Source organism: Exophiala aquamarina (assembly GCF_000709125.1).
Source record: "Exophiala aquamarina CBS 119918 chromosome Unknown aczIA-supercont1.1, whole genome shotgun sequence".
In the NCBI taxonomy this organism is placed as follows: Eukaryota; Fungi; Ascomycota; class Eurotiomycetes; order Chaetothyriales; family Herpotrichiellaceae; genus Exophiala; species Exophiala aquamarina.
Window position 1 is genome coordinate 2,830,422 of NW_013550587.1, and position 25,938 is coordinate 2,856,359.

Genomic DNA, 25,938 nt, shown 5'->3' on the forward strand with positions numbered 1-25,938 from the left:
CCAGTCCACAGAGCCACGGGCCACGGCGGTGGTTTTGGGGGACTCTGCAGTCTCAGTCTAACTCCGTCTAATCCAAGGCTAATTTTCTGCGCCTGCCTTTTGATCTCAGGTTCTTCCAGATCCAGCACCGTACGCGCAGAACCGTGTCTGTGTCTGTGCGATGGTGCAGCCGACAGCACTTCTCTATCAAGCCCGCCATGGGCTGCCGTTACTGTTACCATCACCTGTTTCCTTTTGAGCCTTCCTCATAGAACGTGTGTTACACCATACTTCAGTCCTGGTCCAACCGTGGCCACAATGGATCTGAAATCGATGCTCAATGACTCTTCCAACCAGAGACAACCACCACGACTGCATACGCCGCACTCTTCTTATGACCACGCCATCGCAATCGCAAATGCAAACGACGCCCAACCCGATCGTCCATCGCCATACCCCCCGCCTCATCCATCTTCTGACTATAGACAATCCGCGAATGGCTCCTATTTCAACCTGCAGTCTCCCCGTCAACACCATTCTGCCGCTGCCACCGCCGCTGCTTCCACCCCAACTGTAGCGACTCAGCCCATATTTGCGCAAAGCCCAGGGCCTCAAGGACCTATCCATACCTCAAGAGACAACATTCCTCAAGCCCATCATTATCACCCATCTTTTGTTCCTTCACCTTCGCCATCAGGCCCTTACCCGCCCACACCAGGCTCTGTTCATCATCAGCAAACACCGTCTACTGCCTCGACATATCACCATCCCGGCGGTCCCTCTGCCTTCAATGTGCAATCTCCTAGAGACGAAATAGCCGTCACGAATGGCCATGCGCATTCCCAATCGCGCAATATTTCTCCCCACGCTCAATTCCATCCAACACCCGCGACGCCGCTGGGCCCTCCTGTCACTTATCCAAGACCATCTCCCCACGCACACCGACCATTATCACAAGGCCAAGAGAGTTATAGGAGGTCATCTGTTGGCTCTGTTGGTTCAGCACATAGCCGGGACTACATCCAATCCAGCATTGCGGCCGCCGCCCCACCAACCCATTCTCGAAGCGGAAGCATACAAAGAACATTCTCAGGGGACATGCGGGAAAGAGAAAGAAGCATTGAGAGTGTCAGCCCAAAGACAATTCCCAAAGCCGCCCCAAAGAAACAAAGGCAGGCTAGCACAGGCCGATATTCAGACGCACTGATGGAAGTTTACAACTCGGCTCCACCACAGTCTGTATTTGCTCCGAGCGTGAGTGCTACAGCCCAAAGCACTCCTGATAGAGTTTTGGACGTCCTACAAAACGAAGCGACACCCAAGTCCTCATCAGCCTCGGTGGAAGCAAAAAGTGCGCCGCAATATCAACCTGCTCGGCCAAGTCCTGGTACAGTACCAGCCAACAATATGACGCCTCAATCCGCACATTCACCCCTCCCTCCACAATTGAACTCACCAGCAACAACCCAACCAAGTTTGAAACGAAATGCAAGCCACCTTTCAAGTGTGCCCAGTACCCCACAGCCACCAAGAAAGCGCCCTAGGGCGAACGACTTCCCACTGTGGGCGGAGAGTGCTCGCAATAGACCTGTAAAATTCATCCGAGCCCGGCCCCCGGTGGCACCCGTGACAAGATTGACGACAACCCCGTCTCAAGTTAAGAGTGAGCCAGTTGTGAAACAAGAGACGCAAACGCCTCAGGTGATGAACTGCCAAGGCCAGAGTCAAGGCCATTTGCCTGGTAACAATCCAGACGATGTCCGATGGGAGCCGTCGATCACTACGATAACGCCATACGAAGACCTGACAAAACGAGTCTGTGATTGGATTGTGCACTGGCTGGCCAATGCAGCAACACCCTCCAACGGAGCGGTATTTGAAATCGAGGCCAAGGTGGGAGCTATCTTTGACGAACAAACAGCACAACGCCTCATGCTACCGGTGGAGACGGAGACGGTCTTCAATCGCGAGAAATACCGGGGAAGGACGAGTTTCAAGAGCTCGATGAATGTTGTGAGTGTCGGAGCTCCCTATGGCGAAAAAATGGTGACTAACTCTGTGGGCAGGCTCAACATAAGCAGATCAATGCATTCCTCAATGCACTAGTAGAGGAATCTATGCGAGAAGCTCAACACTCAGACCGTGCGGTAATTGCATACAGCCATCCGCATGAATATGACGAGTTCTACGACCTTAATGAAGATGGTAAGAGAAATCTCCCCCCGTCGATTTTGCACTGGATGAATCCTCGACACAAACCACGGGTGCGGAGAACGATCGATGAAGAAACTCGACAAGTCAAGGCGCAAATCATCAAGTCGCGGATTGCCGATCTAGAAGTATACAACCCTCAATCCGATTTTGACTACCGAGTTTCGATCAGTATTGAAAGTCCATGGGAAGGAGATCCCAGTTGGTTGTCGGAGATGGGAGAAGAAAACCGTGACAGACAGAAGGATCGGATGAGCTACCGACATATGGCCTATCAAATTGATCTGACCCAGGTCAGCTACCAAAACACCCCTGAGAAGGAACACGAACTGGAGGTGGAAATCAGCACGGAGATGGTACGACGAGAGCTGGACAACCTGAAATTGCAGCGGCCCAGTAAATATGAACCGTTGATCCGAGGGCTCATTGACAACCTAAGAATACTGTGTCGGAGAGCAACGGTGAACAGACCAAGATGAAGGGATGAATGGGCATGACAAAATGACAAGGCACTGGCCAGCGGCACTTTCTACCACGGAAATTCTTGGAAGTCAGGTCTCGAATTAATGGGTGGGCTGGAGATGCTTTCCTTTGATATTGATACCCTTGTAATAATACCTATACCGACCTACCTAACTAAACATGTCTTGTTGCCGTCAATCTCCCCCTAGCCTACTAGTATCCAGTGCCAGTGGTATCTGAATTATACCTGGGAGGTCAATGAACATGATTGGTGACTTTGGAGACACCAGTCCCCTGGATCATCATGAGGCTGAGGAGTGTTCTGATGCCAAGATATGATAGCCACTAGTCTCTAAGTTAGATGACTAGTGAGTTACTAAGTACAGGCGGCAGCGCAGGCGGCCGCAGGTTGACGTAGAATTCAACATCTGGCTCAGTCTTGCTGAAAGATCACAGACACGTCAATGCTTCCGTAGCCTGCGCGACCTTTTCTCCTTCTCCTACCACCACCACCTTCATCAATCCTTCATCACCACCCCTTCTCTTTCTTCATTCCTCCTTTCTTGCTGTACACTAGACTTTATTCAATCTCTGCGCAGCCCATTCCTTGCCTGGGGCCCAAACAAATCCTTTGTTGTTGCAGCTTCCGCGGCTACCCCGATCAACAATTCCTAAACATTCCATCATTGTCGATTCTATCCATCCATCCGCGAAACTGCGCAACCACACCCATATCAATTAAGCGACCATGGTGGGCTTGGTCTCAGCTGCTGGCTTGGTGGGCTTCTTGTCCGAGGATGATCCAGAGTTGAGAAGTTTCGCCCTCAAGCAGCTCGATAGCCAGGTTGATTTGTTATGGACAGAGATTGCCAATTCAGTCGGTGATATGTATGGATCAATTAACCTCTTCCCTCCCATCTAGTACTGACCCATTGCTACAGTGAAGCCCTCTATGAAGACGATTCTTTTCCGGAGCGCGAGCTCGCTGCCATCCTCGCCTCCAAAGTGTATTATCATCTCGAAGAATATAATGAGAGCATGGCATTCGCCCTGGGTGCGGGAAAGTATCTCAAGTTGGACAATGCTGGCGAATTCGAGGACACAATCATCTCGAAATGTGTAGACACCTACATCGCCCTCTCTGCAAGCCATGATGCTACCCTTGCCGCTACCACCGCTACTAGTCAGCCTCAATTAGACACTGCCTTCGGTCAAGGCGGAGATGGCGCTGCGAGCATGTCTGCCAGCCTGACGTCTCCGGTTACTCCCTTTTCACAGTCTGTTCTTCCGTCAAAATCCCTACTATCGAGGCAGAATACCGTCACCTTCGATCCCACCCAAGCAGGTGGCGAAGCTGCCTTAGATGACTCGTCGCTCATCATTCAGCAGCGAGGTCTTCAAAAGCCTTTAAACCGTGTCGTCGAGACTCTCTTTGAGAAATGCTTCCAAGAAAAGCGTTATCGCCAAGTCGTCGGCATCGCCCTTGAAGCCCGCAATCTTGACATCCTTCGAAGAGTCATCAAGCGAGCTGCAGACGATGAGCGAAAAGAGAATGGTGAGGCCACAAAAGCTGGTGAAGAACTGATGGAATATGTCTTGGATATATGCATGAGCGTCGTTCAAGAACGCGCATTGCGAAACGAGATCCTCAAGCTCATTCTAGAACTTCTCAACGAGATCCCTTCGCCTGATTATTTCGCCATTGCCAAATGCGTGGTATACCTGGATCAGCATTCTCTAGCTTCGAATATCTTGCGCCAACTTGTCGAGAAAGGTGACGCTCGATCACTGGCCGTTGCATATCAGATATCCTTTGATCTCTACGACAACAGCACTCAAGAGTTCCTTCGCAAGGTCCGTGAAGAATTGGTAGAGCTTTTACCCAATGAAGAAGCATCTGGCTCAGAAACAACCAACCAGGACCCTGAAAGCATGGAAGAAGAAAGCGGAAACAAGGCCGAAGATCAACTGCAACAAGAGTTGCAAGATTCCGCCGGTGCCCCTGCGCCCTCACGTCCGAAGATAACGAAGCCCGAGCAGCAGGAAGCCGTACGCTCTATCAGGGATATTCTGGATGGCCTCAAATCAATACACCTGAACATCGAGTTCCTGCATAAATCCAACCGTGTCGATCTATCTATTCTCAATAAGATCAAGGACAGCTTGGAAGCCCGATACTCCATTTATCATACTGCTGTCAGCTTGTCAACAGGCTTCATGCATGCCAAAACTGCAAACGACAGCTTCTTCAGAGATAACCTAGAGTGGTTGGGCAAGGCTGTCAACTGGTCCAAATTTACCGCAACAGCTGCCCTTGGCGTCATTCATCAGGGCAATATCAACCAGGCTCAGAGATTGCTGAGCCCTTATTTGCCTCGATCTACCGCGGGCGTTGGTGCTTCAACGGGCTCTGTTTATAGCCAAGGTGGTTCACTCTATGCCTACGGGCTGATCTGTGCCAATCACAAAGGCAAGGCAGTCGATTTCTTGCGCACCAAGTTCCGGGAAGCTACCGAAGAGGTTGTTCAACATGGTGGTGCCCTGGGTCTCGGTGTAGCTGGTATGGCTTCGGGAGACGAGAACGTGTTTGAAGAGCTGAGAAACGTTCTGTGGGCCGACTCTGCCATCAACGGCGAAGCAGTTGGTCTCTCTATGGGACTTGTCATGCTTGGCTCCGGGAACACCAAAGTACTGTCTGATATGATCCAGCATGCCCATGACACCCAGCATGAAAAGATTGTTCGCGGTCTCGCCATCGGTATGGCTCTAATCATGTACGGACGGCAAGAAGGTGCCGATGAGCTCATTCAGGGGCTATTGAATGAGACCGATCCTACGCTGAGATATGGTGGCATTCTGACAATTGCTCTGGCCTATGTAGGCACAGGCAGCAACAAGGCTGTTCGAAAGCTCCTTCATGTGGCGGTCAGCGATGTCAGCGATGATGTTCGCCGCATTGCCGTTCTATCTCTGGGATTCATTCTCTTCCGGAAGCACACCAGCGTACCCAGAATGGTTGAGCTGTTGGCTGAGTCTTACAATCCCCACGTCAGATATGGTGCTGCCATGGCACTTGGTATCTCTTGTGCTGGGACCGGTCTTGCCGAAGCTATCGACTTGCTTGAACCAATGCTCAAGGATCCAACAGATTTCGTCCGTCAAGGTGCATTGATTGCCCTGGCCATGGTCCTTGTTCAACAGAATGAAGCTCTCAATCCCAAAGTTGTCACAATACGCAAACAAATGCTGAAGATTATTGGCGACCGACACGAGGACGCCATGTGCAAGTTTGGTTGCGCACTCGCCATGGGTATCATCGATGCTGGTGGCCGAAACTGCACCATAAGTTTGCAGACACAAACTGGCAACCTGAACATGCCTGGTATCGTTGGAATTGCCGTTTTCACGCAGTACTGGTATTGGTTCCCTCTTTCACATTTCTTCTCGTTGTCGCTGGCACCTACTTCCATCATTGCTGTGGATCAAAAACTTGAAGCCCCTGTCTTCAAATTCCATAGCAACACTCGGCCTAGTTTGTTCGATTATCCTCCCGAACAAACGTCTAAGGCAGACGAGGCGCCGGAGAAAATAAAGACGGCTGTTCTGAGTACTACTGCTCAGGCCAAGCGAAGAGCCGCTCGCAAGGAGAAGCAACAACGACGTGATAGCATGGATGTTGATACCGTCACTCCAGTCACTCCCAAGATTGAAAAGGCAGACAAAATGGACACAGACGATGCGACCATAAAAGATGACGAAGGCAAGGAAAATGGAAAAAAAGAAAGCGAAGGAGCCGAGGTGAAGAAGAGAGCAGAGAAGGAGAAGGTCGGTTACGAAGTCGACAACATGTCGAGGGTACTGCCTGCTCAGCTGAAGTACTTGTCTTTCCCTGATCAACGGTATCAACCTGTCAAGCGACCGATTACTGGTGGCATTATCCTCGTTCTCGACACTGAACCCGAGAAAGAACGGGAAACCATTCCTTTGACAGTCAGCAAAGTCGAGGTTGTTGGTGCTGCACCCGACCCGGCACAGGCTGGCGATGCAGCCCATCGTGGACCACAGACGCCGGCTGGTCAGACGATTGGCCAAGCCGATCTTGGTTTTACAGCAGGTGCTGGGGCAGCTGCCGCGGCAGGCGTTTTGACAGCCGTCGACGAGGATGAGGAGGGTGCAGAAGAGGCACCGGTGCCAGGAGAGTTCGAATACGAGACAGATGCCGAAGAGGACAAGACGGAGGAGGCCTAGGAGTTGTTGTGGCCACCTCGGCTGATGTTCCATCCAAGCTTTGCATAATCAATCCTCTGAAAAAGGAAATCTGGCGGGCAGGCGGGTAGGCGGGCAGGAATTGATTCTTGATTGTGAGCAATTGCGGGCACTGCACTGACTGGAAGGGCACTCAGAACCTGCGCAGCTTTTCGAAAACATGTCGTCATTGAGAGAGGATGCACCTCTCTTTCTGTAAAATGAGATTTCGTGGTGAATGGTCAATAGTCATACCAAGGTACCCTTTGTATCCCCCTGCGTCGGACTGCCAACACTTAGTTCGTATGGCAGGCTGGCTACTAATGGTAGGCCTATCTTGAATTGTATTATCTATCTATCTATCTACCTGCCTACCTAGGGAATAGCTACAGTGTTTACTGTATGGAGTACCTGCACTTGTCTGCTGTATTCGAGCAGTTGAACTGACCGTGTAGTGCGTGTGAGTGTATGCGTGTGTGCTTGCTTGCTTGCTTGACTGAATGACCAACTCCGACTAGCCCTGGCCTGTAGCCCTACCGGCTCAAGCCCCAAGGTCGGAGGAGGTGAGGCATGAACACATGCACACATGTGAGCGGGCCTGATCAATATTATTTAGATGGTGGACCGAGCGTGGCCAGCTGTACCAAGAGTACCACCAGGTACGGGGTACTCTATCCGGGCGCAGATTTCGTGCCACACGCTAACTACATATCAAGATTTGCAGATATAGATACGTACGTGTATCTTCTTAGATCCATATATACTATACGTATCTCTCTATTAATTCTGAAAAGATGAGGTAGAGGAGCATGAGCATAACAGAGTGTCCCCAGGCTCCCAATGTGAAAGGGTGGAGAAGCTCAGGGCATGCGCATGTCTGCCATATAATTTTATAATTTAATAATATATATACATATCTATCTATACATTCGGAGAATCGACTCCTGTTTGAAGGGTCTGAACTGGCTTTAGTCCAGGGAGGAGGTGGGTTGTTACCATATCCTTCAGGTGAGAAAAGACCTTTCCCCTCTTCTAGTCGAGCATTCTTTCATGGCGTTTGGTCTCCAGCATTTTTGCTCTATTTCCGTTCCGGCATGCTTGGATCTTCCTGCGCAATCAGGCTGCTAACCACTAGGGATGGTGACATGTTAGATTCACCACCGCAACGTCAGATGCTATGCGCGAAGATGACACTAATCCCGTGCTAGGAGAGCACATCATGCCTCCTGTTCGCAATATTGACATACGTGGGGTGATTCGAGGTTGCCGGAGCCCGTTCCCTTTGATGCATCCACTCGAAACCCGAGAGAGGCCCGGTCAGGAAGTGAAGCTCTTTCGACATGCCCCGGCAGCCTTAAGGGGTTGTCTCCTTTTTCTTCACTCGTTCTCAAAAAGTATGAGACATCATCTGACCCGACATATCAACATGCCCCCGATTTTCTTCTCCACACAGTCCCTGCTCTCGAAAATGCCACGGTCGGTGCTCACGTACAGACACTCACCGGGCCTGGTCAGGCCCTTGACGTAGCCGTGCCTCTTGCCCAGAACCAGCTCTTTTATGCCCTCGACATCCATCCAGATGCGGCGCGTGGGCTTGGAGATCAGCGACACCTCCTCCAGCACGCGTTCCGAATTCCAGTATTTCAGCCCAACCCACAGCCGCCGTGATGCGATGTTGTGTCTCGTCACGGCCTCGATCGGTGCGCTCGGGTCGGTCGATGAGGGGTGTGAGAGAAGGTTGTGCGCCGGAGGTGGTGTCGGTCCGCCACGCACCACCGTCGAAATGAAGCCCGAGTTTTGTAGTGCGAGCATCAGCTTTAGGTGGAATTTCGTGTCGGGGACTGATGTCAGTCCTAGCCGGGCCTTGCTGGCGTTCTGCAGGTGTGAGGCGACATTGGCAAGGTGGACCAGAGACATGTTGTATTGAAGGGCGAACGGAGATGGGTTTGAGCTGCTCGTATGTGTGCAACTTGTGGAGGTGGTGTTGGTAGAAGTGGTAGCGGCGATTTGCGCTTTCGATGCCGGGACGGATGACAGGCTTTGGCTCTTCAGACCCGTGTAGCTAGCTGAGAGAGATCTGGGTCAAGGTCGAGGCTGGTGTGGTAGATTTTCTCGCCGACAGAGTGGTTGAGGTTTGGCCGACGAAAGCTTTATCGAATTGGCTGTGCTAGTCCTAGAAGCCCAATACTAAGCTCCTTTGAAGAAATGTGAGAGATATGCTCCCCAGTGGGTTGGTTCTGGGTCGATAGAACGAAAACGATTCCTCTCGTATCAATCCCTTCCTGCAGTGCGGATTGCAAAATGTCTGAACAATCATGGTTCCAAGAGATCTGGAGCGATTCAATCGATGCCAAGATTTAGTGCACACTAAATACGCACTAGCGCACACACTAGTCTTAGGCCAGGGGCGACCTCTGCTATATAAGTTCACAAAGGGAGTATGGTCGTAGCAGCCAGCGTTTTGTCAACATGAATAGGGGACTTTGGTATAAATGAGACATTCAATTTCATACTATTGGGCCGTTTCTTGTGGGCCTTCAACAAGGTCAAATGATACTTGAGGGAAAGGTGATGACCATTCCATGCTCAAAGATCCTGTTCAATCCATTCAATTGAGGTCACTGGTTGGCTGGGTTACAACCACTTATCCTTCATTTGGGAAAGTCCCAGTCTCCTGAAACCTTGAGCAGACGAGTCGGTTTGTTCGCAGCATCCTCGCTGTGTCTTTGGAAAGTGCATATGGATGCCAGTCTTAAAAAGTCATGCCCCAACTAACCTGAGCTCTCAGCACACAACGTGGACCAGCAGTATTGGCTACAGTCAGTTAGCCCATTCTGTTCAGAGGGAAGATCTCATTTGCGTTATCAAAATTAAAACCATTCAGCTCGATTAGAAGCACTGGTGGTTATTCCTCATGGTGTGTTCGCATTAGCGACTGGAGGTAGGGTTATTGGCAAGAAAGAGTTCCCCAAGCATGACCCAATGATGCTGGGCAGGGTGAATATTTTCGTCACTTAATTGGGGGCTGGCGCTCCCTGATTTTTCCCTGCCTGACTTGCCGCAAATTGTAGTTGCCGCCAACTAGAACAGCAAACATTCGAATTAGGCATCAAGAATAAGATTTAGTCACATTGTCAATTGAGCCCTTCGAATGAATTGAACTCAAATCCAGGTTTTGACAGAGGCCAGAGGCCCCACGGGGAACAAATCTTAGTGTACGTATGTACAGGTGAACATTCGTGAATGTTCACTGCTTGTGGGCGCCTTCTGCACACCCTCACCCTGTGAAGTTGGATCAATGGGAACATATTCTGGGCTGACGTAAGATGGCACCTTGCATTCGACAATATACAAAATCCGGCTCTCGAGGAAGAGAGAGTTTACTGGTACTGGTTTCTCCACTAAATTGGCCACATGATATGCATCTCGCCGAAGGACTGTTGTGAAGGCTTAGATAGCTCGTAATGTGATAGCATTACTCGTAAGATTCCCGATCGGGGGATGAGGATCTTCTTCCGGACGTTGGCTGGGCGTGAACGTCCTGCGATGGATGGCTCGGTTGCTTACGTAGATAGCGTATAAGCATGCCTGGTGAGCCTACCGGCGGATGGCTTTCGAGGAATGGTCTAGGGTTGCCATCCAAGAAGTAGTCCACGGAACCGAAACTCCAGTAAGACTCTAGAACTACTCCATAGCCGGGAGTCTTGTCCTTGCAGCAAGTAACTACCACCGGATGCCGAGACCGGGGACTGTCACGCGACAACATGAAGATGGACCCATGAGCAGTAATGGTGCTGGAGGCTTGCGTTGCGCTCGCAAGGCAGACTTGGAGTCGTAGTCATAAAATGTCTATCGTCAGGAAGGTTCAGGATGATAACCAACAGGAATGGCCGGACTGGCTGTGATATTTCCTAGTACCCACCTGTTCGTCGAGGTCTGCACGTCATGGTGCCCTCCACACCTAGAACACGAGCGCTTCGCCTTATGCGAGTGTTCTTTATTTTAACCCTAGGGAAGCATTGCGATTGGCCAAAGATGTGGCGCCGATCTCCCGAAGCTAGGTCAAGGAGCTCGAACTCGTGGGATTCATGGTTGGATCGGTGGTGTCAAGGTATCGTCTTTGGTAGCTAGTCCTGCAACCCGTCGCTTTGGAAGCGGAACTGCATTCTCTCCGGGGACGATATGCAGATCAGGATGTGAAGCTCTAAAGGTCTTGGAATTGATCACTACCTGAAGCGGCTCGTTCACGAGCCGTTGAGAGCATTGCTATCAGACACAGCAATGATTGGGTCATGTGTATGATCTGCTTGGCCAAATTGTGATTGATTCACAAAGAAATGGATAAACTCAAGCCATTGGCATCAGATGATATGGCGCGCGCTCATCCGAGATGTGGCCATTTGAATTGAGGGGGATGAATGAGGATGGGTAGAAGGACTGCTTGTCCAGTCAATCCAAGGACAGAGGATAGCGCCGATACCAGCCAGCAGAAAGCTACAAAGATTGTACGTCGGCCTGCCGCGCGCTCGAGGCTGTACTATCGAGCTGGAGAAGTCAGCCAGTCAGCCTGGTTCCCCAGGTGGAAGCTGCGACGAATCAGAGAAGATGGACGCTGGAAAGCGCCCAGGGTTGTGTCATCAGGCCGGATAACATTGAGCACCTGAGATGGCCATGTGGTCAGCGGTTTGCGACAGAAGTAGATAAATGGAAGAAGAAGCACAAATGGAGAGGCAGATTGGCAGAGGCATTCTTCCCACCTTCACCTCTTGCAGCTCTCGTTCTATTCTTATTCTCTCGCTTGCCAAAGGTGGAAGCCAACAAAGCACAAGCTCACAGATCCAGCGAGGCATAGTACAGCTGTTCTTTGCTTTTAGTTTGAGTATCACTAGCGATATTTTGGAATCCATCAGCTCGCCAGCACTCACGTCGCTCGAAATAGGCATCTACTCGCCTATCACCGGCCTGACGGCAGAAGCGACCAGGTTGACAAACAAACAGGCTCGGGGCACACCAAGGACGCGGTAAGACTAGCCTTTGACAGCAGGTTCAACAAACCCAGCCTGTGGCCTGCAGCTGTGCTCTCGCAAGTCACAGTCCTAGGGTGAACGATCGAATCAGGATAGGGAGAATAGAGGCTGAAGGAGCTGGACGGGAAGCCAAGTTGGGTGTGGACAAAGTGCAACCAATCATCGACGATCCGTGCCCACTGTGATTTTTGCCGCGGGCGGCAACCACGACCAAAAAAGCAACAGCTCGGAAGGGGAGGCACGATCCCTGGCTGTATGAGTCGTCTGTGCCGCTGTTTTAACGCCCACCACTCAAAGACGCCCAGCTCCACGTCCACCTCTCATCCATCCACCATCCACCATCCAAACTTCCCTTCCACCACCACGACGATCCTCGCTGCCAACTACACACACCCGTCCTGTCTGCGTCTACATTTCTCTTCTTCCAACCACACACCCTTGGAATTGGCTCAATTCCGCCCTTCAAACACGGGCGCCTCGGTCGTCCACTCGACGTCAGTCATCGCTTCTCGTCCACTGGCTGGTCTATTACCACTCCCGCTATTTGTCCTTTGCCCACTTCTCTCATCCTCTTTCTTTTTTTACTACGCGCCACGGGCCTCCAGTCGTTGAATCCGCTGCACCTTGCTCTTACGACTTACGCCGGTGACTGAGCTGGTCTCATCCTGGTCAGGATTCTTGTGCCACTTCTACCCTCAGAGCTGCCGCCAATACGGAGCACTGTCTCTCTGTTACAGTTACTGCTACTGCTCCAGTGCCCAGCACTGGTCTTCCCAGAAATAGGTCTTGCTCACCTCCTCTGCTTGTCCTAAGTTCTTCTCCTCCCTCTTTACGGCACTGTCTCTTCCTCTCTTTGCTGGTGTCCGTCAGGCTCCTTCACCCAACCAGCATCCTCGACATCAATCAACTGCAAGGCCTTTGAGCACCGACTCTCTCGTTGTCGACGTCAAAATGCCTGCTGTTACGAGACCCGTTCTTCCGCCTCTCCAGACTCCCAAAACCGCCTCCTTCCCTTCTGAGATTGTCGACACTCCCAACTCTTGCGTCTCAGCCTTGATCAAGCAGGAAAATGTAGGAACGCCCATCACTCCGCCTGTCGCCTACACCGAGTTTCTCAAGGCCCTGACTCCGGTCCTGGCGAGTCCTCCAGAGACTGGCGCACTCTCAAGATCCATGTCGGATGAGTCTACAAGTACTCGGCATTCGATGATATCAAATGCCTCGACAACATCCAGCATGTCTTCGAGTCGAAGTGAGAGTCACAAATCTCCCACCAGTTCCGTCCCACCAACCCCATACAATCGCAGAACCCCAACGGCTCTGCGACGATTGAGGATACCCCATTCACCCGCCTTCTCACCATCAACCTGTGGCCCCTCACCCCGCACTGCTATGAGCGGGATGAGTACTGGGAGCCTGCTGTATTCTCCTTTCTCGTCAGCAGATTGGAGTATAGACAGTGCGACTCGACGATATTTTGAAGCCCCAAAGAGTGCCTGTATCAAGCCCGTGAGCGTTCGTTCTGTGGTCACGAGAACGGTAACATACAAGCGATCCCCACCATTAGAACCAGCTCCCAAGGGCAAAAAGCGGAAGATCTCAGCCACGGAGATGCCGCCACCAGCCATGGGAAAAGACAAAGATGGCAATGCCATTTCAGTTAGCAACTTCCCTTCTACACTGGTCGACTCGACCTCGACTTCAACTTCGACCCCGATGAACTCACCCCCGATCAGTCCTTTACCACCGGCAGTGTCTACCCCTTCTACTGTGGTTGCATGAGAATGCCCGAATGCTTGGCTGGCTAATCATTTTCTGGCAATCACGACTCTAGACTCAGCTACTGCTACAGCTGCGAGGCCAGGCTTGTCCTGACAGCGACGACATGTTTTTGTTATCTTTTTTGTACATGATACCACATGACAATGATCATTGGCGCGGCGCTTGGCGTACTGGTACGACCAACAAGATACGAACGAGGAGGGAGACGATGCCCTGATCTGCACTTGAGGCGTCGCATGCACCGGGATTGAACACGGGACGGATACTCTTTGGGAATTTCATATTTAACTACATGATTAGTATTCTTCAATTCTGGGGCAGAATACACTGGAGGGGTGGAAAATTTGAAAAGCACTTTGGGAATTTTCTCGACGTTGGATTCCGCAGCCGGGTTCCAAGCGTAAGAGGGAATGGCGAGGAGAAGGCGGATTGATTGAAGCTAGGCTTGCTTTGCCCCCAGAAAAGAGCAATGTTGCTCATTTCAGATAACGCGGGCCAGGTACCTTCACCATGGCCTATAATGAGAGCTTCTGCAGAAAACCATGGCAAACGAGACTAAGCTTGCAGCCGTTTTGTTTATTGCTCGTGACTGGCCGTGAAGGAATCGCTTGCCATCGAGTTGGCCAGCAGAGCTCGGGCGCATGTACATGGAGGGGCAGTTACGTATCGCAGTTTATTTCTATGTATAAGTAGCTACCCACTGATGAGGAAAGAGTGGATTGAACATGCGATTGGTGCGGTAACCGCGCAAGCAATGGATCGAGCTGACCAGTAGTAAGCTTAGGATGCTATGTTCTCAATTGAGCTCATTGTCCTCTTGAATAATCTCCCAAGCGAAGGAAGACCGGTAGTTGATGTTCAAGAAACACACGAAGCATTTGATCGAGATGATTCCGTGCGGCCATGGGAGACCGACTCCCAAAATCGAAAAGGGGTACGACGACAGAAAGGAATAGAGAAGAGAACAAACTAAACAGGCAGCAAACACCAGCCTTTCCTTCTCTGGCGCACCGGCAATTCTGCCACTGTACATACGTGGTAGCCGGAGTGCAACCGTGCATGTCACCCGCGGTGTGATATCTGCATGGCGAGTACATGTCGCTGGCGGGCCAGACCAGTTTGTTCTGGTTCATCCATGGTTTGGATGGGATGGATCAGGGTGGTGTGAAAAAAGGGGAGGGGTTAAAAGCAGCGAGGTGCATTGACATCGCCCCCTCCTTCCGCCACTGACCCAACCCTGGCACCTTCCCTCGTGGAATTGCCAACGCATCATGCATCCAGGATTGTCGGTTTCCTGGGGCTAAACTCTCTAAGACCACAGCTACGCTCTCACTATCGACCATCTTTCCAGGAATCCCAGCTGGGGTCCCAAACCGCCACACCCACCCCGTTCTAATGATTCTAGCGTGAACCAAATCTGGCCAAACCTCGAAACCATTGGAGAGACGAGCCTTCTACGGTATCCGCTGTACCGCATTCCTGGAACTTCGCTAGGTGGCACTAGGAGAATTTATGATTGGTGAATCCCAATGGCACAAATCGCGAAGTGGGACCAAGGCGCTTCCTCGGACACGCACAGCCAGTGATTTTGAGATGACAGGATGCCCGCAACCGGTCTGACATCATGTGCCTGTGATTGGGAGATTGGAAGAGACATGGCCCCATGGGTCGAAAAGATATTGAACTGGTTCTTCCGGCTATCCTTCCTCGCCCATCCGACTTATTTTTGTGATGGCTGCCTGGTTGATAGGCGAACTCTCATTGATCAATCAAAGAGAAGGGGACCGGGCGCTTACGCTCCTTGGCCTTCATCGGTAGTTTCATTGAGCAAAGGCCCAATACCTCTACGAGTACGAGTAAGCTATTCGATCGTCAGGCCTTCTGAACCAACCAACGGTCCACATACTGACACAAACTTTGCCGATGTTCCAACTGCTTTCCTTGCTGCACAGAGCTCCTGGTCGAAGCCTCGTGTCAGATCTGCCAACTCTTTTCGCTTCCAAACAGAAACAACTCCTCGCCCGGAAGCCTTGAAACCAATATCCTTACCTAATTACTCCGTGCCTCCATCGCCAACGCCGAGGGCAGTTTGCCGACAAGCTCGGATGTAAGCAAACTGGATATGGATGATCCCTATTGTTGATTCTGCCGTGTTCGACCATGTCAATCTATCTTTTTCAGACCCCTCAATTTGTGGATCGTGCCCTAGAAAGCGGCCTCTCCTTAGTTCCTATCTCCTCCGTACTGTAGGTACTATACTCCGTACTCCATCGTGAGACATTAGCAGTGTGATGGAACCTGCACAGAAGTGGGTTCGAGGAAGGGGGTTCTTTGTTTTCGTCTTGTTGATTGCACACTATCATGCTCCTAGTAGTACCGATATGGCTACCAGGGGCTCCTAACCAGCTCTCACTACGACTACTACTCATTAGCAAGACGTCCCTTGCGTTGGCCCCCTCCCTCAATATGACTATCTCCTTGACAAGGAGGCGAACGGGCAGAAAACTCAAATCGAGCATGTGATTCGCTACTGGTGAGGGAAAAGGGAAGAGACGTGCGGGTAGGCTGCAGGAGTGGGCGTTCGCGACCGTGTGAAGAACCTCAAGCGGCGATGGGCAGCGAAACTATTCTTTGCGCGCACGTCATATGCCATGCCGAGACCGAAGCGGAAGTATTCTTCGATTCCATTTACAGCATCCTCAGTAGGCGATTCCCTACTTGGTGTGCGTCGTGTGCATGCCGCATCTCCATATCAAGCACTCTAGGAGACCATTGACACATCATAAGCTGCAGCTCGCCGGATATATATTGGCTGGGCAGAATGGGGGGACCTGATCGGCACCGTCTATCCTCAACGAGGCGAGGCCTCTCATGTTTCCATCTCTTGTGAGATGCCTCGCGTAGAGCAGTCCTGCTTCTGCTTCGTTTCTTGATGCTCCCCAACAGCTCGCTCTCCCCTCGGATGTTTCCCTCTCGGACCGTCCTCGACACCCCCCGGCGGTCAAGTACACAACCACAATCTAAAGTGCGATTAATGGCCGATGCCAGCGCATGACGAGAAGGTGAAGTCTTGCATTAATTCTACAAAACCGACTTGTTGCAAGGATAGGGCTCGTAAATTGTATACTGTACATGTGCATATCATTGATGCTAGAGATGACCACACACGCACAGCCAGAATCGGGCAATATTATGCCTGCCTGTGTGAGCCGGAGCCTATGTTGGTGACCGCCTCACGCTTATTCTCGTAGTTCGACATTGTCAATAGGATACAGTCAACATGAACCCTCCTCGGGAAGTCGCTGCGAGCAACTTTCTATGTCCAAGGCACAATTCGTCATGGTAGAAACACTTTTGTAATGTGCTGGATGTGCCACCCTTTCCTTTACCCCAACTTCGAATTGTACACTTCGTTTTGAACAAGGTAACCCCAACGCTTTTGCCGGACCGCATACATGATAAATGCCTTCACCTCGATTTTTTGCCTTCGGAACCACTGCTCTGACGCTTGACACCGGAACCAGTGGCCTCGGGTTCCTTCTTCGCGGCACGCTCCTTTGCTTGGAACTCTTGGAGAGCGCGCTCGTCCGTCCGATCTGCGTACCACTGGCCGACCTGCAGGACTAGGACACCGACAAGAACAAGGGCCAGGATGGTGTTGCTGGCGGCCAAAACTTTAAGATTGTCCTCGCGACCAAGCACACTATCTCCGGTATCGACGTCGTAGCCGGATGTATCTACATTGTCCAATTGGTCCTGGTCCATGCTCTTGAGACCCAGTCCGTAGGTGCCATCACTGACGATCCGGAGGCCTTTGATGATATTGGCCAGGTAGACAATCACAGCGACCATGTAGAGGACGAGGCTGCCACCGTCGAAGAGCATGTTGCTCTCGCTAGGCTTGTATAGTTTCATGACCAGACCAACTAGTCCCATGGCGAGCATAATGTGGAGAATTCGTGTGATCAGGTTCGGGGCATTGTGCAGTAGCTTCAGATGTGTCTCAATGGCATCGAAGTGCGACGCTGGCGTGACTGCTGTGCTCCATAGGAGTGGATAGTCGTAAGGGAACAGCGAAAACAGGATGCCGAGGAAGAAAGCGACGGCTGTCAGAGAGAGGTTTGGTTAGTTTGATGCCTTTTCTACAACTGGGAGGGGCTTATGGTTCTTACGCGTGATGATAAGGAAGGTTGCGAAACTCGTGCCTGCCATCTTGTGGTCGTCCTGGTGGTGGGATGCCTTGTGTTAGGAGAGAGAGGACTCGTAGGTTTGTAGTCAAAAGCGATAAATTGACTTTTTCCAAAGCGAGCCGATCGCAGAAAGAATCCTTGTTCTCTAGGCCTCTTTGAAGTAAAGTCGCATGGAAGCAGAGGAACGTTCCAACTGGTTTTCTGATGGTATGGAGGTGGAAAGCTGAATACGCTTTTTATAAGATGAGCGGGACACGAAGATGCAGTAACTGAGATGTGAAATTGCAGCACCTCAGATGCAAAACACCAAAAGGAAATGCAACTACTAGCAGTCGTTGTAGTTTGTAGTCCTACCACGGAAAGTTGCGGCTGGGGAGACTGATGCCCAGGAGCTTGAGGATGATGATGTTGCATTCCAGGTACCTGTCGAAAGGCTACTGGAAGCTTTTGTGGGTGCCGCATCATGATAAGGCGATAACGACTGCCGGGTCAAGTTGTTCCGTTCCGGCGAGGGACATTAGTGCCATTTGGAGGGCGAGCTTCCACTCTCCTATGTTTCACGTGATTGAAGACGCCAAAGAAGGTGAGATTGATGGCGCAATCTGGATTTTGTTCTTTGGCGTGGATATGCTAGGTGTTTCGTCCTGTGGAAGGGTTATTTAATTGCTAAAGTTTACATCTGGATCCACACACCTTTGAGTGTCCCCAGAACAATTGCCAGTGCATGAATCCCACCACCCTCGTTCATGATGTCCTCCGCTTCCCCGCATGTTCATCACCAGACAAATATAGAGGATGCATACTATTACTCGTGTAATCCTGACACCTGCTAGGGTTTCCTGGGGTACGAATGACGACATGAGACGAAATATCATGAGATATATTCGAAAAGGGAGATCGAGGCGAGTCAATTCAGGAGAAAATCGGAATCTGATGCCAAGACCGGGGAAACACAATAGATGTCTTGCTCCGTGATTGGCACATGTGAGGAACCGTCCCTGTAAAATCGTCAGCCTGTTTTACCTTGCGCCGCCCGCCGCCCGCCGCCCGTAGCTGCGATTGTTCCCATCATCACCTTTTCTCGCCTCCTTTCATATACTTACTACTACGCACCATATTCTCTTAGATCTCAAGATGCCGACCATGGGTAATTCAAAGCCAGTAGCTGAACTGCCACGATTCCTGCTCCCTCGACTGAGCTGGTCCACTACATCCTTCGCTCAAATCCCTGCACAGCCAGTCCCCATTCGTTCTCTACAACGAAGAAAAGCAGTCCCAAGTTTCAAGCCTGTGTCGCAAGCTCGGCCAATGCATACCACGCCTTCAACAGCATTGGTTCTATCCAAACCTTCTCCACAACGTTCACCACGGCGACCCAGAGCCTACGTCCAACCACTTCCATCCGATGCAGCTCCTATTCGACACAATGGTGTTTATGTCGCCGCTTTCAAGCCCGCCCGTAAAGCCTTCTCTACTACAGCCGTCCAAAAGAAACATCACCACTTTGACACATTGAAGTTCGTGGCAAGATTGAAGGACGAGGGGTTCAGTGAAGCGCAAGCCGTGGCAATGATGCGCGTTCTGAATGACGTGATCGAAGAATCAATCCAGAACCTTACCAGAACAATGGTCCTGAAAGAGGATGCAGAGCGAAGTACATATACTCAAAAGGTCGACTTTGCCAAATTGAGGAGTGAGCTCGCCAACGCAGACAGCACCGAGGCTCAATTGACCAGAACAAGCCACGACAGACTGTCCAGCGATCTAGCCAAGCTTAGCTCCAGGCTGCGTGATGAGATTGGCAGGACACAAGCTAGTGTACGTCTTGACCTGAACCTCGAGAAGGGTAGGATAAGAGAAGAAGCAAATGGCCAGGAGATGCGCATCAAAGAGACCGAAGCTCGTATCGAACAAGAAGTCGCAAGCCTGAGAGAACGGGTCGAAGCAGTCAAGTTCTCGACTTTGCAATGGCTAATGTGAGTTGTAAGCTTGTTCTTTGTGGCACATGCGTTACTAACATGCTTCACAGGGGTGTATGCACGGGTACAGCCGCTTTGATCCTGGGTGCCTGGCGTTTACTGATGTGAAGTATTATTTCGTCTCCGTGTCTGTCTGGAATGGACAGAGTATCTCTGGGAGAGCCAACTGTTCTCTCTGTCGGAGGAGTAGTTTGGCCGGCGTCCGTGCATGCGACCTTCTATGCACTAATGTGGTGGTACAATGTAGCCGAGCGGCCACTCCCCGACTTTCGGTCATCGCCACTCTTGTTCTTCGGAGTGCAAGTCTATATGTACGACGCGAATACTCCTGATGGCTCGCAAATGACATAATTCGCGCTTTCTCACAATGGCGATTCTAACCTCGGTGTTGTGTCGGCTGTCCGGCTTAACGAGTGGAAGACACCACGCGAGTGGATACTTCTCCACATCTTAATCAACCTTGTGTACGCAATGTGCGAGTGACCTCATCCGCTTCTTCGAAACATTTAGGAAATTCAAATGAACTCTAACTTATAGCTCAAGAATTTCTTAAGAAAACGTCATTGCGATCGCCCCGCGCGAGACTGCCATCGCCTCTCCAGCAAACCTGGATATGCTGTGACCCGTTACAAGAAATTGTATTCAGCTTGAAGATTCTTACGCAATATCACAAAGCCCGGCCTCTTGCATCAATTTATAACCCGATTCCCAAAATGTCTGAAACAACATCGAAAGTAAAGTCATGGATCCACACCAAAGCCGGATATCCCCAGACTCTTACTCTTTCAACTACAGATGTACCAGTAGCACCTGCGCCGTCAGCCTTACTGATTCAAGTCCATGCAGCTGCATTGAACCCGGTCGACATCCAGCTGATGAACTTTCCATTGAATTCCCTACCATATCTGGATGGACCTAAGATCCCTGCAAGAGATTTCTCGGGGACGGTTTTAGCTGCTGGACCGGAGACTGAATTCGAAAAAGGAGACGAAATTTACGGTGTTTCTTTGTCAATGAATGGCACTGGCTCGCTCACGGAGGTAGCTCACATCGACACCAAAGGCGCATGCATCGTTAAGAAACCCAAACACTTCTCATGGCAACAAGCGGCAAGCTTACCACTGGTTTACCTGACAGCCCGGATGTCCATCGAGAAATGCAAGCCGTTCCTGAAGGCGTCGACCCCATCAGAAAACAGACTTGTAGTCCTAGGCGGCTCCTCTGCCACTGGAATCTACACTGTTCAGATCGCCAAATCACTTGGCTGGACAGTGCTCTCTAGTTGCAGTGGTCGGAATATGGACTTTGTCAAAAGTGTCGGCGCTACAGAGACGGTTGATTACACCGCTTCACCGAATGCTGTGGTGGAGGCCGTTAAGCAATTCTCCCCGGGCGCGATAATCGACTGTGTTGGTGGGACAGAGACGGTTGGGCTGGCGCCTCAATACGTCACTATAGTCGGAGATAAAACTTCTCGGTCTTCGTTGGGCGGTAGTGCACTTTACCTCACCCATCCGAGGATGGTCCTGCGATGGCTACTGGGTTATCTGGGTGTTGTCAACTCTTATGAGTGCATCACATTGGATCCAAGGAAGGAGTGGCTAGATGAGACAACCAAGCTGGATCCTGAAAAGAATATCTTCATTGACAGTATATTTGACTTTAGCCGAGCCAAGGAAGCTTTTGAACGATTGAATACCGGGCGAGCAAGGGGAAAGGTTGTGGTGAGTATTAAGAGTTGATCGTGCTGACAACGTATGGGGAAACCGATGCATGGATCTCAGTCATCAAATATGGTCATTTTTGTCACCTATCAATTATAGTATAACTTGATATTGATAGAGAAATAAGAGTATACTGTCAAACGCGCTCTGTAACGACGTTGGGCGATTTCGTGTAGAATTCAGGTGGTCAATGGTCGCTGGTTCACTGGTCACGCGTGTCAAACGGAATCCGGGGAAATTCACATGCAACGAGTTCCGCTGATCATCCGACGTGTGTGTGTGCCTGGTTCCCTTCTTGACTCTGCCACCACTTACGCTTTCTATCATTATTTTCGCTGCAGCAGCCTGCGGAGGCCTGGAGCTGGCAACGTGTCACAAGCTTTCTCTTCATGACTTGGGATTTCTCTAAAGTTTGGCCCACCCATAGATGAGGTCTGCGACTTCCGTTCCGCCAACATTCGACTCGATCCGTGACCTGTACCACGTTCCATCGCTGTTGATCCTCCTACTCGCCCCCTGTTCCCTCAGTGCCTAGCAATGCCGCTTTAGCAGCGCGTGCAAAGCCGCAAGCTCTGCATCACATTGTGCATCATCGCAGCAGTGATCTACTACTTCAACGGATCTGTTCCGCAGTTTCTGGAAAAACTTTGGGAAGGCGTGCGAGAAGAGCTCCTGGAACAGCTTCTGGCCCTTTCGTATTGGGGTCAAGTCCCTGCGAGCTACAGAGTAGTGGCTCAAGCTATTCTTCTCGCCATCCTTGGGCCAGCCGATGAATATCTAGAACTCGTCGAGCAGATCTACCATCAAGAAATTGGGCAGCTAGACTCGTGACACTTTCAAGATCCTCGCTCAAGGTGCAGGCTTTGGGACGAGCATTGGAAGAGGGGCCAGCAAGCTGCCAGAGGATCACAATGAACAAGTCTTTTATCGAGCGCATATTTCCCCAATCTCCAGGTAGCCGGTTGCCTCAATATGAGTATGACTACGCGCCTTCATCTTCAGGATCTCCAGCATCCCCTCCTCGTATCGCCCTGCAGGAATCAACACTCTCTTCTCTGCGCTCTCGAGGGGGTTCATCTTCCCCACAAAGGGCCAGATCCCAGCATCTGTCACCGTCTCTTGTCCGCCACGACGATCCTTTCCTTTCCGTCGAGCGTGCTTCCAAGTCTCTTGAGAGAATTCTGCAAACCCTACTAGATGCTCAATCAGAAGGACTCAGTGCAGGAATTGGCTCGGACGAAGGGGACGAAGTCTCCTCAGTAGGAAGTCCTACACCTACGCCTTCTGCGGTGACACCGACAAGTCGAAGAGATTCGGGTTTGAAAACAATACCAATAAGACAGCCGAAACCCAAGAAACTCACACTCCGCGGGGCCAGGAAAGGACTTGGAAAATCCATGAGAGAATTTGCGGATCTCAAGAGGCACGAGTTGAGGCTGATTGAAAAGGAAGTGGCGGCCCGTGACCAAGCGCTCAAGCAAGCCTCTGATCTGGGAAATCAAAGGAGCGTGTTGGACGATAAGATTTACAGAATCCAGCACGAAGAGAACTCAGCGGGTCTACAGTCAGAAGTGCAAAAGGTCGAGCAGGAGATTCGAGAGTTAGAGAACACTCTCTTTGAACTAAAAGCCAGGCATCGGCATCTGACTACACGGCTACGAGAAGAAGACAGCACAAAAGGGTCCAAATTGAGCTCCTACAACGAATCAGTCAGACTGAACGAAAGTCAAGCACGCACTTTCCTACGTCATCCCCCCATTGTACAAGGTTTGCGACCAAATTTTGCAGGTGGAATGTATGCGTTGAAGCCCGAGCGCAGGACGCTGCAAATGGCGCAAGAACAATGGACTGCGGAAGTGGAATTGCTGAATTTAAGGAAAAGCGATGTCGAAAACGAGAAGACTGCGCTCGTAGAGGGCTCAGCTCTGTGGCGAGATGCCGTCCACCGGATTCACGAGTTTGAGAAAGAACTGAAGGCTCAGACGCGTGACCTGAGCCAGTCTCAATTACAGTCGTACTCGGGCGATCCTGCGCTGGCCAAGATGGGGTTAAAGGCTAGTATGCAAGTCATCCTGTCGAAATTGTCGACTCTGACGTCCGAACTGGAGAGAGATCTTAAGTGGGCGGAGGATAGAAATTGGAATCTCCTCATTTGCTCCATTGGCGCCGAGCTCGCGGCTCTCGAACAGGCTAAAGGCATATTGACAGAGACATCGGCTTTTGCGAATTGGGAGATTCATCACACGCCTGGAGACGGTGCGGGCATCAACGGCGATACCGACTCTCTTATCGACGACGATCAAGATGCGCCGCATGAAGATCTCTTGAATGAACTATCTGCGGCCACCGCCGCCAACATGAAGCCACGAAGCAGAAGCCCCGGTGAGACCAGCAACCAGAGCCTCGAGGATACTTTACGTGAGTTCGGGACAGATGCGAATGAAGTGGGGATGAGCACGGAAACCGAAAAGGAGAAGTTATCTTTGAAGGCCACGGCCGTGCATGAACCCATGTCGGAGAGCGAAGACGACGATCCTGGTCCAGACTTCTTCTTGTCGCATTAGCTACCAAGTCTTTGATTGGATTTGCCTCTGCCCTTTGAGGTCCACTGTAGCAAGGGTGGAATTGTATTTGAAGTCTGTAAGACTAGCTAGTCAATACCGGTAGTAAGGAAGCCGTGGAGGTGTATAATGCAGCAGAGACCGTAGCATTCAGAGGCGTGGTTGTTAAGCAAACGTGGCGAGACTGCCCAGGTAGATTTTTCCAGCTACTAACTAGTGGCTTTCACGGTGCATTAAGTTGGAATCGTGATGGACAATAGTAGTCTTGCACTAATAAATTCATGGCATCACTTTATCTGGTCGAACCATATCCAAACATGCATGCGGTCTCATTTCCCTTGGGAAATGATTTATGATTGCGGCAGTCGCTCGGCGACCCTCCGACGAATCTCTGTGCTTGAGATCTTGGTGTCAAAGCCCTTGTTCACCTCCTTCTCCTCGATTTCGTCCTCGCCACCGACACCTGCATCCAGGACGTCGACCTCGAACACCTCCAACGCCTTCCATCCTTTCTCGCCACGCTTCTCGTTCACCGCATTCCCGCCCGCCCGCGTTTCTGCGGATATGACCAATGCTGAGATATTTTCATCGGCAATTGTTGGCCCGTAAGGGTCGGAAATCTTGGTATAGTTGATTGTGATCTCATCCGTTGGAGGAGCGTTTGTAGAGTAAGTAACGCGCACGACGCGACCATTTGGCCCGGGGTCATCAATCTGTTGGACAGTCCGAATGCTAGGAACGTCTCGATGGAAGCTAAGGATAGATTCGACGAACTCGGCTGTCCTTTGCTGCCGAGTGTCCCAGGACTCGACAACGTTGCCGTACTTTTTGTTCACGAGCAGTTCGTCGCCTGTGATGCCCACGGTGATGAGGCGGGGAGACTGAGAGCTGGGCTCGGCGGCGAGGATGGTGCCGGTCAAGAGAAGTTTGTGTCCGATATGCAGGTGGTCGAAGGTACCACCTACGGCAACAGAGGAGTGATTCTGCAAGGGGCGGTCATCGACCAACGTTTCCAAGGACTTGGATGCTGGTGACAAGGAGATGGCTGGACCAGATGGTAGACGCTCGGCAGATGGCGGAGAAGCATTGATGGAATTATATGCGGTGAGAAGTTGCTTGAGAGCTTGTTCGCCCGGTTCACCATCGACAGAGTAGAGGGTTGTATAGGGCCTGGAAGACTTGACGAATGTCGTGATGTCAACGATGGGACCAGCGAGGGACTGCTTTCCGGCTATGCCTGGAGGCAGAGAAGAGATACGAGGCTCAAGAATGAAGACACGCACGTCCAAGCCACCAGGGAAGTCTAGATCAATGTTCAATCTCGAGGCTGAGCTAACAACAAGGCTGTAGATTGAGGAGAGGAGAAGTTGATATGGAGCAAAGGCCGATGCACGGGGGCATTTCAAAGCCAGCGGGTAAGAATCCGAGAGGACGACAGCGATATCTAACCTGACCAGGGAATCGTTCTCTGGATTGTCTCCGGTGACGAGGCTGGGTAGGAGCGTGTCCAGAGTGATTTTATAGGCTGATTTGAGAGACGACAGCGGGGATGAGAGAGCCAGTGCTGGAAGGAGAAGCAGAGATATGTCTTTGCCGGGAAGAGGTGGCATATTGATAATTCTTCAGGGTGCAGATATTGGGTTTTATATTCTTTGGTGGCTTCTCGAGACGTGGAATATCAGAGGCAGATGGTACGGAGTGCTGATATATGTTTAGGTGTATAATATACCTCCGTACCGAGGTAGAATAACACTTAACAATAGTCAGACCAGATCAGT

The 25,938-nt window shown here is 51.0% G+C and overlaps 9 protein-coding genes across 9 annotated transcripts; 6 read left to right on the forward strand and 3 right to left on the reverse strand.

Moving 5' to 3' along the window:
* Nucleotides 1-297: 297 nt before the first annotated feature.
* Nucleotides 298-2,669, forward strand: A1O9_01016 (uncharacterized protein; the record flags this gene model as incomplete). Its single annotated transcript, XM_013410176.1, has 2 exons — nucleotides 298-1,992; nucleotides 2,046-2,669. 2 exons carry the CDS (start codon nucleotides 298-300, stop codon nucleotides 2,667-2,669), a joined length of 2,319 nt encoding a protein of 772 aa, XP_013265630.1.
* Nucleotides 2,670-3,400: 731 nt separating this feature from the next.
* A1O9_01017 (26S proteasome regulatory subunit N2) lies at nucleotides 3,401-6,900 on the forward strand (the record flags this gene model as incomplete). The annotated part of the gene is made up of 2 exons (XM_013410177.1): nucleotides 3,401-3,540; nucleotides 3,594-6,900. 2 exons carry the CDS (start codon nucleotides 3,401-3,403, stop codon nucleotides 6,898-6,900), a joined length of 3,447 nt encoding a protein of 1,148 aa, XP_013265631.1.
* Nucleotides 6,901-8,301: 1,401 nt separating this feature from the next.
* Nucleotides 8,302-8,814, reverse strand: A1O9_01018 (30S ribosomal protein S8; the record flags this gene model as incomplete). The annotated part of the gene is made up of 1 exon (XM_013410178.1): nucleotides 8,302-8,814. The coding sequence occupies one exon, from the start codon at nucleotides 8,812-8,814 to the stop codon at nucleotides 8,302-8,304; it is 513 nt and encodes a 170-aa protein (XP_013265632.1).
* Nucleotides 8,815-12,875: 4,061 nt separating this feature from the next.
* A1O9_01019 (uncharacterized protein) lies at nucleotides 12,876-13,706 on the forward strand (the record flags this gene model as incomplete). The annotated part of the gene is made up of 1 exon (XM_013410179.1): nucleotides 12,876-13,706. The coding sequence occupies one exon, from the start codon at nucleotides 12,876-12,878 to the stop codon at nucleotides 13,704-13,706; it is 831 nt and encodes a 276-aa protein (XP_013265633.1).
* A 3,468-nt stretch (nucleotides 13,707-17,174) lies between these two features.
* Nucleotides 17,175-17,918, reverse strand: A1O9_01020 (ER membrane protein SH3; the record flags this gene model as incomplete). The annotated part of the gene is made up of 2 exons (XM_013410180.1): nucleotides 17,175-17,812; nucleotides 17,879-17,918. 2 exons carry the CDS (start codon nucleotides 17,916-17,918, stop codon nucleotides 17,175-17,177), a joined length of 678 nt encoding a protein of 225 aa, XP_013265634.1.
* Nucleotides 17,919-19,039: 1,121 nt separating this feature from the next.
* A1O9_01021 (uncharacterized protein) lies at nucleotides 19,040-19,983 on the forward strand (the record flags this gene model as incomplete). The annotated part of the gene is made up of 2 exons (XM_013410181.1): nucleotides 19,040-19,872; nucleotides 19,926-19,983. 2 exons carry the CDS (start codon nucleotides 19,040-19,042, stop codon nucleotides 19,981-19,983), a joined length of 891 nt encoding a protein of 296 aa, XP_013265635.1.
* Nucleotides 19,984-20,588: 605 nt separating this feature from the next.
* On the forward strand, nucleotides 20,589-21,617 carry A1O9_01022 (uncharacterized protein; the record flags this gene model as incomplete). Its single annotated transcript, XM_013410182.1, has 1 exon — nucleotides 20,589-21,617. One exon carries the CDS (start codon nucleotides 20,589-20,591, stop codon nucleotides 21,615-21,617), a length of 1,029 nt encoding a protein of 342 aa, XP_013265636.1.
* Nucleotides 21,618-22,510: 893 nt separating this feature from the next.
* A1O9_01023 (uncharacterized protein) lies at nucleotides 22,511-24,163 on the forward strand (the record flags this gene model as incomplete). The annotated part of the gene is made up of 1 exon (XM_013410183.1): nucleotides 22,511-24,163. One exon carries the CDS (start codon nucleotides 22,511-22,513, stop codon nucleotides 24,161-24,163), a length of 1,653 nt encoding a protein of 550 aa, XP_013265637.1.
* Nucleotides 24,164-24,510: 347 nt separating this feature from the next.
* On the reverse strand, nucleotides 24,511-25,770 carry A1O9_01024 (uncharacterized protein; the record flags this gene model as incomplete). The annotated part of the gene is made up of 1 exon (XM_013410184.1): nucleotides 24,511-25,770. The coding sequence occupies one exon, from the start codon at nucleotides 25,768-25,770 to the stop codon at nucleotides 24,511-24,513; it is 1,260 nt and encodes a 419-aa protein (XP_013265638.1).
* Between the last annotated feature and the right edge of the window lie 168 nt (nucleotides 25,771-25,938).